Consider the following 12662-nt stretch of genomic DNA (forward strand, 5'->3'; position numbering starts at 1 on the left):
ATTTTTAATTTATTTAAATCAGTCTTGAAACTGTAATTTTAACTTGAAATTGGAAAGTCTTGTTTATTTCTTGAATATAAAAACCTTACATTTTAATTCTAATGTGTGATCCTTTTATAACCTGAATTTTTAAAAGGTGTCACCATGGAGTAATCTAAAAAGGATGTTAATATTGTATCTTCCCTAAAATTATTTTCACATTTTTGTACAATACTAAAAACTTACCTTCTTCCATTTTTAGGATAATAGAGTAAATAGATCATATGAAAATTCTGTAGTTTATTTATAAAACAATTATATTTGAGTCTTACCATGGAGTAGCAAAGTTTTCAATTCCTTTCAGTTTTTTTCCTTTGAAGAAAAAATGTAGAGAAACCAACTATAAACCCTCTAATTATAAATCAAATCCAAGATATTGTTGGACAATGAGATGCTTTATTAAATTTGATACATTTACTATATAAGAATTCTGTGAAAAAAATGGGGTATCAAATTACTTTGGATCTAGGTCTCTGCATTATAAAGTCTGTCCCCCAAAGATGTCCTCTCACTATATCCGATGGCTATAAGCATACAGATGACCAAAAAGCAGCAACAGCTTTTCCTGGTAAGACAAGTTTCAACTGACCTGTCCATGGTATTATAAGTCCTCCTAGCAAAATCAAAAAATCCCAATCCCCATGTCTACATAGTATCATCTCCAAGCAGGTGAGATGGATGAAGCACCTGGACCAGCCCTACATCTGTGCTTGGCATGAGGTCCACACAGGATCAGACTTGGGAAGGCCATCTTCCCCTCATCCAGACAACTCTACTTGAACTATTCCGAGACTCCTTGGAGGGGTGAAACTTCTAGAAAAAAGAAAGAGAGCGAGAGAGAGAGAGAGAGAGAATTTTCAATATTTAAAGGAATAGACAAATGATCAAATTCAGCTGCACCAATGCTGAGAGGAAGGATGAAGAAGTTGGAAAACAAGCAGTTTGCCAAATGGTCTCTGATATGACAAGAACTGACCAGAGTGCTGCTGTCCCTGACGTATCACTGGTGAAGGCCACCCGTTTCCTTACCAGGCATGGGCGTCTCTACAATGAGGTGTTTGTGGTTGGTAAACAGTTCAGTGGAGTCTTGTTCTATTGACCTTTCCTCTAAGTCTGATTCTGGGATGGTAGTACAGCCACCTAGTTGGAAAAAATACAGAGAATATTTTAAGCAATGTGTAGGAAAATCTGCCTCTCCACGCGGCAACCACAGCTTAAGAACATACCAACCATAAAGATAACAAACGATGTGACAACAATCTTCAGGGGCAGACCAAAAGAATAATTTTAAATGTCTCTCTTTGGTGAAAATACTGGGAATGAGTTTATTGCCCCCAAAGACATATTATACTGAGATCACTTAGCAACAGCAGCAATGGTGGTGTCTTTAAATTTATTCTTTTTGAAGTCAGAAAGGACAAAACCTATAGCATATGTGACATCTGTAATATAAGGGCACCATCAGAAACTATAAAAACCAAAGCACATTGACCACAAGGGAATGAAACCTTTCTTGAGCAAAGAGGAAGGCTGCTGGTATCCTGAGATGGTGACTGTGGTGTTATTTCTCTGGACTTCGATTCTATCCCTGCGTCCAGCACCTCACAGTACAGACACAAACACTTCATAATTCAGCAGCAAAGCCATATGCTACATTGTGGAAGCTTTCAATTCTAAGTCAATTCCATGGTGATTTGCGGGTGAGCCAGCACCATTGCACTTTTAAAATATTGGGTATAAGTCATTTGATTTTATTCACCCAAATCTTGTAGGGGAAACTCGTGTGAGAATTTCTTGACTGTATCTGTAACTTGATTTGACTAATTTGCTATCATTTCCTGGAAATGTACTGACATGCTGTATACTACACATATTTTTTTCCAAAGCCATTCTTCTTGTTAATGTAGTGTGATTTTTTTTTCTTTTCCTTGTCTGAGGCTTCTCATACACTGAGTCCAAAGCCTCTGTACTCAAGTTTGGCTTTATGCATGAGGGGGTTTATGAGGAAAGACAGGGTATCGCAGCACTGAGTCGTAAACCACATCATTCAAATGAGAGGGAAGTGGCAAGATCCCAAGTCTGAAGGAGAATACACCTTACCATTCATCCCTCTGCATCAACTCTGAAAAAAGAAATTGATGCCAAGGGAAACTTGAGAGAAAAGCATCTCCACGTTCATAAAATAAGAATTAGAGGTAGCCTCAGAGGTTCCCCAACAGGATATGTTAGAATTCTCCAACAATGCAATGGAACGTGCCTGGCTATATCTGAAAATGGTGAGGGCCCCATCCAGAAGGAGGACCAGGCGTATTTTTAAACTCTTTCCAAAGCCTGTATATCATGGTAATAATAACTATCATTATTGAGTACTTTCTAAATGCTAGAAACCCTGTCCATATTATCTCATTTAGTTTCTAGAAGCCATGAAATAGATATTATTCTCATCTTACAGATAAGAAGACAGATCTCATGGGATGCAGTAACTTGCCAAGGTCACACAGCTCCTAAGGAGTAAGGCATAAGACTGAACTCACACCGACGCCTGACAACCCCTAAAGCGCATGTCATCTGACCACTTACTTTATGGCTCCTCAGTTGCAGCATTAGCCAAAGAGGTACTGTGGCTGCAGGTCTCAGGTGTCAGCAGGTTTTAGTCCACCTGGCAATTAACTGAGTGTGACGGCCAGGGGAGCAATGCTTAGAGTACTATGAGGCCAGGGAAGGCTCTGAGGCTCTGGGACCTTGGGGAAGCCCAAGAAATAGCAGCCTTCTCTTCCTGGCCCCTCACCCAATTGAGAAAAAAATTAGGGTATGTGGAGGTGAGGGAGAAGTACTTCTGTAAGACTAATGATAGGGAAGAACAGAAAGAAGGGATGTGTTCCTTGCAGAACAGAACGTGATCTCAAGAAAAAAAAGGACCAAGAATGGCTTCGTTTCTCATTGCACACTCACATATCAGGTTAAGGCATCCCTGAGGCAGAGGGAGGGAGGAAGCAGGGTGAGGCCAGGAATGTTGTACTCATATAGCTATCTTCACACACAGGAAACTTCAGGAGTGGGGAAGTATACCCAGCCAACAAATGGGAAGACTGCAGTGATCTGTTAGCGGTGTCTGCCACATTTGTGGAGAGAGGCAGGTCTCCACTGATTAAGTAGTGTCCACCTTTTTCATTCCCTCTGACTCAATATTGAGGCAAGACAGAGGATAAAGACTTAAAAGCACTTCCTAGTTCTTTAATCACATGGACATAAAAGGACAAGTTAGTCATTGCAGACTATGAAAAACTTATGTAATTTCCTCTTTTCTTCTTGGCAAAAATTTTTTGCCTTGTCCTTAGGACAGAGAGATTAAAAAAAAAAAAAAATCTCTCAAATCCCACTGCAGGGCTGACCAGTCATCACTTGCCCTGGGAATCCCAGCCCCCTTTTTTGGGATGTCTCCATGTAGCCATACTGACCAACCATATGCCTAGAGTTTCTGCCCTTCCATTTTGGAAGAAAGAATAAGGTATGGGATCTGGCATCCTGACCAATGGAAAATGGGAAAAGGGAAAAAGCTGGTCAGAGAATTCCCCTCCTGCCTCTCCCCAGATGGACTCTGAATTGTTCTTTTTCTTTTTCCAACCTCCAGGAAAGTGCTGTGTGCTGGGTAGATGTACCTGCTGGGTCTCTTCATGACTCTTTGAGACAAGTGGTCATCAGCACAGGATGAACCACTTTATATTACATCACATATTTCCTTGACTCCCTTACCTTTTTCCTCATCCTCCCTTCTCTGAGTTTGTCAAACAAACTATCACTTTAATCCTTGCCTCAGGCTCTGCTTTATTGCAAAAATCACTGATACTGGAAATAGTTCTAAAAAGCAGGCCTTCAACACGGAATTTTGTGGTTAGACTGCCCACCTATGTGTAAGAAATATGGGTGGGAGCAAACAGGATAGGCATAACCCTGTCATGTAATTATGCAAGCTTTCATCCATGACTAACTGGAATGAAGTGCATGTAGAAGTCAAGACTGGCAGACTGAATAGTTCTGGAGTGGAAATATTTATAATTGTAAGCATTCCAGAATAGGATGGCTGCTTCTGATGACCAGATACGTTGGACAAAAAGAAAACAGTAAATTTGGTGAAGTTAATCGGCAATGAAAGGCACATCCTTAAAGTCAGAAGGCCACTTTGGCCTTGCTACTTTAAGTGAGATCATTGGAACCACAGCACTGGATATCACTGGGGAGCTTGTTAGAAAATGCAGAATCTTAGTCCTCGCTCCCCAGCTACTGCATTTGAATCCGCTAAGAAGGACAGATGAGTATATCTGATGAGATTTTTGTTAGGAAAAAAATATTTGCTTGTTAAAAATTTCAGACTAAACAGTAAATAATAGAAATAAAATATAAAACTTCCAGACTATCAGAGACGCTCTGAAGTCCATCCATGGAAGTGGAGCCTGGGTTGCACAGATGCTAGATGAAGTACCCTTGGCTTAGAGCCTGTATCATCAAAGGATAAGGGGAAGAAAAACCACAGCTGGATGAAATCATCCAAACACACATTGTGTGTGCAACACATAAGAGCCAATAGGCAAAAACAAGTGAGAGCCAGGGACCTCCTGATCTGGAAATCATAGTACTATGGACCTAGTGTGTGCTGGGCACTTGGCTATGAATTCCCAATACATTAGCTTACTCAATCCTCAGACCCAATCAGGAAGGATTTACTGGCCCCATTTTACAATTACAAAAGTACTGATACTGGTGGTTTTTCTTCAGCTTTCCCTCCCCTGTGCCTCTTCCCCCCAAATTTCTCCAGGCCAATTTGTGCTTCCTTGCCTCAGAAATTTGTACTGGGGCCAAATCAAAAGTAGACTGAAAATACTCTCTTTCCTAGCCTTAGTTTTCCATAGCCTGAGCTCACTGAAGATATGAAAGTGTCTCTGAGGAAAGATTTTCTCTAGTGGTAATTCAGAGGGGTAAAGAGAGCCAGGCTGGACCACCCCATGGGAGCACAGCATCAAGGGATGGAGATGTGGGCACAAGGAGGGCTGGGCATCAGGCGTTCCGACCTCAGAAAGGACTCCCTCATCCACCAAGCCTCTGCTGTGGGCTTAGGCAAAGGGGTCATTGACAGGACTGCGCCCTCATTTTCTGAGCCCCATGGAGCCGGGAGCCGGGGGGGTGGGGTGGGCAATAATAACTTGAGACTGAATTTCCCACCTTCTTGCTCATAAAGAAAATAAAAATTTGGACATTTTTTGCATTCCTGACTTAGCTTTGCAAGACTAAGTATCAGGCCTGCTAGAAAGTCTCAATTTATTAAATGTAAACCTAAAGATTACATCATTTGCCAAAGGTCACAGAGCAAGTCTATATGAGCTGTAGGCCAGCTCTTGCCATGGCAGCCATGCTTCTCAAAAAGACCAGTTTTTAAAATTTCTAATCTATCTAAACTAATACTTTTGTAAAATGTAATAACAATAAAAGGAATTACTAGAAAAATGAAATGAACAATATGCCAACCCTCATCTATTAGTTATAGACTTAATCTTTGTAAAAGTACTCTGTCAACTGCTACAAGTTTCTGAACACTCACTCTCAATTTCAGCTTCACAGTAAGTCTACAGGCAGCTGCCAGTCTTCTGGCCACACTTTGAACAGCAGTGACACAAGATATGGTCTACCTTAATTACTATGATATATAGAATTAGATTTTAGAAATAACAATTCAGCAAACTCTTAACTATCTAAAGTTCAGATAGCCAGCAAACTCACTTTGGCAACAACAGGGGCTTCTCACGACTTATGTGATATCTGTTCTACTCAAATATCTGGCTGGCAGCTCCCTCACTGCACAGTGTCCAGAACAGCCTCCATCTCCCTGCCAGTGGAAGATGTCCAGGTTCCCTGATGCCTGCTGCTGCCACAACTATGGGGATCCACTTCTCTTTCATTGCTCTAAGAGGAGATTCATTAAGGGAAACTGGGATTAGGAGTACCCAGTGTACTCTGGGTACACTGTCATAAGAGAATAATGCTGTAAGTGGTAGCAAACCCCTGCAGGTAAAATTTTAAAACATGCAGCATGTATCATGAATTGTGAATAATCAGCACAGGAGCATTTGGAACAAGATAGTCTATAAATTGCAGACTACACCAGTGATGTTTAGGAGAATGTTTTTGAGGCACTTTACTACACTGCCTATTCCTCTGAATTCATGTTACCAAATTACGTGCAAGCTCATTTGTGTTAACCATACCTAGCTGTAAAAATTTGGTTTGTTGCAAGTTAATAACACATTAATACATTTAGCAATCCTCATGTAGCCAGGAAATTATTTAAGTAAAAATCCTAACCTAAAATTCTGAATAGGAGCTCACCCTGTATTTATAAAGATAATGCAACTCTAGGGTTTTCTAGGGAGTCCAAACTATCCTCAAACCTGTCTCTGCAAATTATAAAATGGCTGAACTTCCTCCTTAACCAGGTGGAACATATTTTCTCAACAAGGGAATTACACTAAGGAATTTTTACCCACTGTCAGAAAAACAAACAAATAAAAATAATAAAAAAGAGCTCAGGTCCTCTCTGTAGGTTGCTACTGTGGCATTAACTATAAATGTCATAGAATTCAAAGGTCAAGATAGGAGAACAGGTAGAAACAAATGTGATTATCCCCTAGAATACTAGATAGAGATCAAAATCAGAATGCAAGGTAATCATTGATACGCTGGTAAATATATAACTAGTTGGCAAGAGAGAAAAGTAAAGCCCTAATCTGTAGTGTTTGCCCATGTCCATGGTGTAAATTCTCCCAGCATGGCCAATCTCAAGCAACCAAAGTGACATCCCCAAGTAAGAGCCTGGCAGAGCTGCACGGGAGCACACGGTTAGCACTTCCACCATATAGACTCTAGACACCAAATACACCAAAAGCATAGAGTAAAATGTAGTAAAATAGTAGTTTTGCAGTATCTTTGTTCCTGATACAATGTATCTGATTATAAATATACATAATTTAGTTTTTAATAATGGTTGAATTTATCAACTAGCTCACAGAATTCCTAAAAATTCAACAACTGGCTCTCATGAGCTAGTGAGAGCTAGTTCCAGCACTAAAGGTGGGCATGGTGTAGTGGGTTTAACGTTATGTTTTGAATCCTTGTTTAAAACTGTGGCACAGCATTTATGAGCCAATCAATCCTCTGGAGCAAGTTATTTCACTTAAATGAGCTTCAGTTTCCTTATCTATAAAATAGAGACTATGGCATCCCTACTTCATAAGAGATAAATTGATGAGTGTGTGTAAGTGCCTGGCACATTGAAAAACACAATAAGTTTTGACTATTTATTTTCAGGTAAAAGATAGGAACACTAAAAGAAGAGTAAATAGGCCAAGATAAAGGTCCCTAAAGGTGGGAGTCTGAAAGGGTAGAGTTCACACAGCCTGATACACCTATGGGCCAAAGACATAGCTCTGCAGCTAAAAAAAGAAAGTGCCCAGAAACCTAAACATGTGGCCACCTCTGAAATGGACTACTCTCTTTTACTCATGCCCTACCTTACACTCTCCCTTCTACTTGATTAGCTGAGTTCTGATATTTGATCTTACCCTCATGTGAATCCCGGTGGCCCTGCTTACCTGTATCACTCTCTACCTTATAACCCAAATAGTCTAAACCAGGGGTTGACCAGATAGTAAATATTTTTTAAACTCTGCAGGCCATCTGATCTCTGGTGCAAGCACTCAGTTTTGCCATTGTAGTGCAATTGCAGCCAACCACAATATGTAAACATGAATGAGCACTGGTTGTATTCCAATAAAACTTTATTTACTAAAACAGGCAGTAGGCCAGATTTAGTCCACGGACCATAAATAGTTTGCCAATCCCTGGCCTAATACAAGGCTCACAGAAAGTTGCTCTTCGCATAGTATCCTAATTCTAAAGGAAACTAGAGGTATCTAACACTATTAGATCACCTGATAGTATTACTATAACAATTAGAAGGAGGAGGAGGCAGAGGAGGAAGAAGATGAGGAGGAGAGAAGAGAAGGAGGAGGAGGAGGAGGAGAGCAGGAGGAGGAGGAGAAGGAAGAGGAAGAGGAAGAGGAAGAGGAAGAGGAAGAAGAAGAAGAAGAAGAAGAAGAAGAAGAAGAAGTAATAGTAGTAGTAGTAGTAGTAGTAGTAGTAGTAGTAGCAAAAGTAGTACTAGTTAAAAGCATATTGTTGGGGCACGTGGGTGGCTCAGTTGGTTAAGCATCCGCCTTCGGCTCAGGTCATGATCCCAGGGTCCTGGGATCGAGTCCTGCATTGGGCTCCCTACTCAGTGGGGGTCTGCTTCTCCCTCTGCCCCACCCTCCTCCCCCTCCCCATCCCTGCTCGTGTGCACCCTCTCGCTCTCTCTCACATGCTCACTCTCTCTCAAAAAAGCATATTGTTTACCCTACTGCTACAATATTTTTTTTTTTAGTTTGGGCAGTGATAAACATTTTTTTAATATACTACTTTTCAAAACCATTTTAGATATTCAGGAAAATTTAGCAGATAGTACAGTGAATTCTTAGTATCTTCTGCACAGTTTCTCCTATTGTGGTATCTTGCAATAGTGTGGTACATTTGTTATGATCACTGAACCAATATTAATACATTATTATTAACCAAAGTCCATAGTCTATTCAAATTTCCTTACTTTTTACCTAATATCTTTTTTCTGCTCAAGATCCCATCTAGAATACCACACCAACATTAGTTGTCATATCTCCTTTGGCTCTTCTTGGTTGTGACAGTTCCTCAGACTTCCCTTGTTTTTGATGGCCTTGACAGTTTTGAGGAGTACTGGCCAAGCATATTGCAGAATGCCCTTCTACTAGAATTTATCTGATGTTTTTCTCATGACTAGACTGGGGAAAAATTTTTATAGGAAGTTTCTTTTTATAAATTCTTAAGGTTTCCAATATTTTAGAATTGTCTCCAGGGGGTTATCTTTCCTTTTATCAAAAGTGAAAGCTAAGTGGGCGGTGACTGGAGAGGCCACTGAAGGGGAAGGAGGCCAACAGTGAAACTTGACCTAGACTGTGAAGCTCACAGTAGTGCACCAGGCTGGATCTGGCAGCAGGACCCAGGCCAGGTTGTCAGTTGCCCCATCTGTAAAAAAGTGGGTCTTAACGAGGACTACTGGGAGGATTATATGAGACCATGTACACCCAGTACAGTGCTTAGCACACAGTATATTTTATCATCTCTGCCCTCTATTAATTTTTTTTGGCAAGATGTACTTCTGCACCATTTTTGTGGAATCAAAGAACTTTAGTTTTCAGTTCAACTGCCTTCATTTAGTAGATATCAAAACAGAGCCTCAGAGAGGGTAGCTCATGCCCCTAATGTCCTCTTGCTTCCTAAACCACTAGAGCTTTCTCAAGAACTCCTCCTTTTCCAGAAAGATCTCAATGGATTTGTTTGTGAGTTGGCTGTCCTAACTAGTACTTCCTCTCAATGATACAGAAAATCCAGCAGGTTGGCAAGCTGTTCTTTGGGTATATTTTAGGACTTTGCTGACTTATTTTCTTGCAACGGCGACCTTTGCAGTCAATTAGGTGTATGGGTGAGAATGTTCCATCCCTTCAGGGAGGAAAAAACCTTTTCTTCTTTTTTCTTCATATATGTGAGATGAATCAAACAAGGTGACACTGAGAATCACAAATGATCCCAGACCCTGCTCTGACTTGCAAGGCAAAGATTCATCTGTTCACATGGCCTGAATTGCCACTTAGATTTAAAAACAGCAGAAACCTCAAAAATATACACCAGTGATATTTTTCACTTAATTAAGATTTAGTTGACGGGTAGAGTATTTTTTTGAGGTTAACATTCAGATTTCATTTCAAAGGTTTATAATTCATGTGAAGAGTGGGGAATGGGTGCTTTGAAAAGAATATTTCACTATCTTAAGTGTGAAGAGCTTCCCAAATAGACTATGAGTAGTACTTTACAAATTTCTCTATAAATATAGGCATTGGGAAATGTTTTATTCTTTATCCCCCCTTATCTATCTATACGTGTGTGAGTGTGAACATGCACAAGCTAACAGGCATACAGACGTGTATAGAAGTTTTTCTGGTAATTCTCTATTACTGTTCATTTTCCTGATTGTTTTTAAATATATTTTTTTCTAACCCAAGGACAGCATGAGCTTAGAAAGCCAAGTATCCTACTGTCCATTTGTATAGCGATTTTAGCTGAGTATTTAGAAACTTTTCAGCAAAATGGATCAGTGGAAGGAAGGATGCAGGTAGAAGAGAGAGGGAGACAGAGGATGAAAAGGAAAGAGGAAAAGAAAGGATGACTCACCAGCGTAGGCTATGATTCTGTGTACACACTCCTATGTAAGATATTTGGGGCAACTTACTGAGGGTGTAGATGATCAAATATTGAACCATAAAAAATACATCGGCAGTTAGGAAAATGTAATGCAGAGTAAGAGGTATAGCTAGGAAGAGTTGTGGATAAAACAGAGATTAAAGATGTACACAAGGGCTACAGTGGAAATAAAAAGCAAAAAGCTCTGGAGGAAAAATGGGGCTGCACTTCCCTGATGGATCCCCCACCAATCTCTCTTCTTCTAAGTTGGACTTCAGATCAAAGTGTCTGGTCTGTCCCATACTTAGACTTGACATTTCCTTAAGAGCACATCATAAGTGGTAAGGTTATGCTTGTTGGAAATTTTATGACTAATGACCTGTGTGTGTGTGTGTGTGTGTGTGTGTGTGTGTGCATGTGTAACTCTGTCCTGTGCTTAAGAGTGATTTTGGAGGGGCGCCTGGGTGGCACAGCGGTTAAGCGTCTGCCTTCGGCTCAGGGCGTGATCCTGCCGTTATGGGATCGAGCCCCACATCAGGCTCTTCCGCTGTGAGCCTGCTTCTTCCTCTCCCACTCCCCCTGCTTGTGTTCCCTCTCTTGCTGGCTGTCTCTATCTCTGTTGAATAAATAAATAAAATCTTTTTTTTAAAAAAAGAGTGATTTTGGAGAGCCAACATTTCTGTGACATTGGGTTTAGAAGGATGCTTACTGAGCAGATGTGTTCAGGAAAAAAAATATATATATATGTATATATATGACAGTTAATAAATACAACAGGCACAGACCTCATCAAAACACATCCTGGAAATAAAGCTGTCACGAATGTACGACATCACTGAATGTGTTTTTACCACAGCATGGTAAATCAGGTTGATATCATACAATGATGCTGCTACTCTAAAGGAGGAACTGGAGGACATAGGTCTGTATCTTTCTTATCTCCACTTCCATTCTGCCCTTTACTTTTTGTAATGTGAAAGCACCCCACCCTTAACCTGGTTCAATTTTACAGTTTCAAAATTCAGCAAAGCAAAAGAAGAAAATGCTTCTCTATCTAGTTCTAGGTGTCCAGTTCCAATATACAATATTTGCTTTCCTGTGTTTTGTTTCAGTCCATTCTACAACTTTTCTTTTTCCAGTATTTGCAGATGCCATGCTGACCACATCAACAGTAGCTCATCCACCAGCAACAGATAATAATGGCTAGCAAAGAGAGGCAGGTGAAGGTCACTGTAATATGTGTCCAACATGACAACCTGTGAAATGTTTGGGAATCCAATTCTGCTGCTTAATAATAAGCTTTGATCCTCCCACACACAGTGAGAACTTAAAATGTGTTCAAGACTATGCATGTACCTATGTTTGAAAATATTTCCATTTCACACCTCACAGCAGAGACCAAGTGTGTGAATAAAAGGGAGTCTAATATACTTTAAGAGGTCTAGCATGTGTCTCAACAAGTTTTAAAATCCCCATAAAGGCTAAATATTAAGTCCCTTGGGGTGTAAGGGTTCCAGTCAGAGTCTGGATTTCAGAGAGCAGGGTGCTCCTGGCATTAAGTTTCCACAACTTGAATAATGATAGGTGTCTAAGTATTCTTTTAGCTAGACCACCATTTAGAATTCAGGTCCACTTGGTACAGAGGATTAAGAAATATAGGAACATAGCCATTTTCATCCATTGATAATCATGTAAACAGAATGTACGAAGCAGAAAAAGAGTCCTATTTACAAAAAAGCAAGTGCAGTCCATAAATCCTATAGATTGGAATGGATCCAGGTTAAGAATTTCTCCAGATGTCAGTCTGTAAACAGGGCTTCATAAAGTGAATTCCCCAATTAGTTGTTGGCAAGAGTGATCTTTACACTACATTAGTGGATTATGACCCCCTACCATATGTAGGTGAATTGTTGTCTGGCCCTATAGATCATTAATCAGTCATGACACAAGTCAGGAGAAAGAAGCTGGGGTCAGCACACCTTCTGATATGGAGAAAAGGTACCATAAAATTACTGCTCAGGAACTCAGAGCTTTGCTCACTGAAGGAAATTGGAACTCTTCCTATTTATTTGCATTACATCTGTTTTTCTAACACATTTAGTTCTTAACCTGGAGTACTTGGAAAGACACACACCCAGTAACAACATAAACATGGAACTTAAAAAAAAAACCAAAAAACCTATTCACTATTTTGTTAAAGTCTCCAATCACAATGTTTCCCCACACGTTAACAAGGCCATTAAATCCTCCAAACAGGAATACAAAAG

General features: G+C 40.2%; 1 protein-coding gene across 3 annotated transcripts in view; it reads right to left on the reverse strand.

Annotated features, from left to right (window-relative positions):
* Positions 1-418: 418 nt before the first annotated feature.
* Positions 419-12662, reverse strand: part of BBS9 (Bardet-Biedl syndrome 9) — a 415930-nt gene continuing 403686 nt past the window's right edge. For all 3 annotated transcript variants that reach the window (XM_008686478.2, XM_008686476.2, XM_008686479.2), the window contains exons 22-23: positions 1069-1179; positions 419-852 (exon numbers count right to left, since the gene is read on the reverse strand). In XM_008686478.2, coding sequence (XP_008684700.1) covers positions 821-852; positions 1069-1179 — 143 coding nt within the window. In that variant the 3' untranslated portion in view covers positions 419-820. The remainder of the gene's footprint in view (positions 853-1068; positions 1180-12662) is intronic.

Source organism: Ursus maritimus, unplaced genomic scaffold (genome assembly GCF_017311325.1).
Source record: "Ursus maritimus isolate PB19 unplaced genomic scaffold, ASM1731132v1 scaffold_3, whole genome shotgun sequence".
NCBI lineage: Eukaryota > Metazoa > Chordata > Mammalia > Carnivora > Ursidae > Ursus > Ursus maritimus.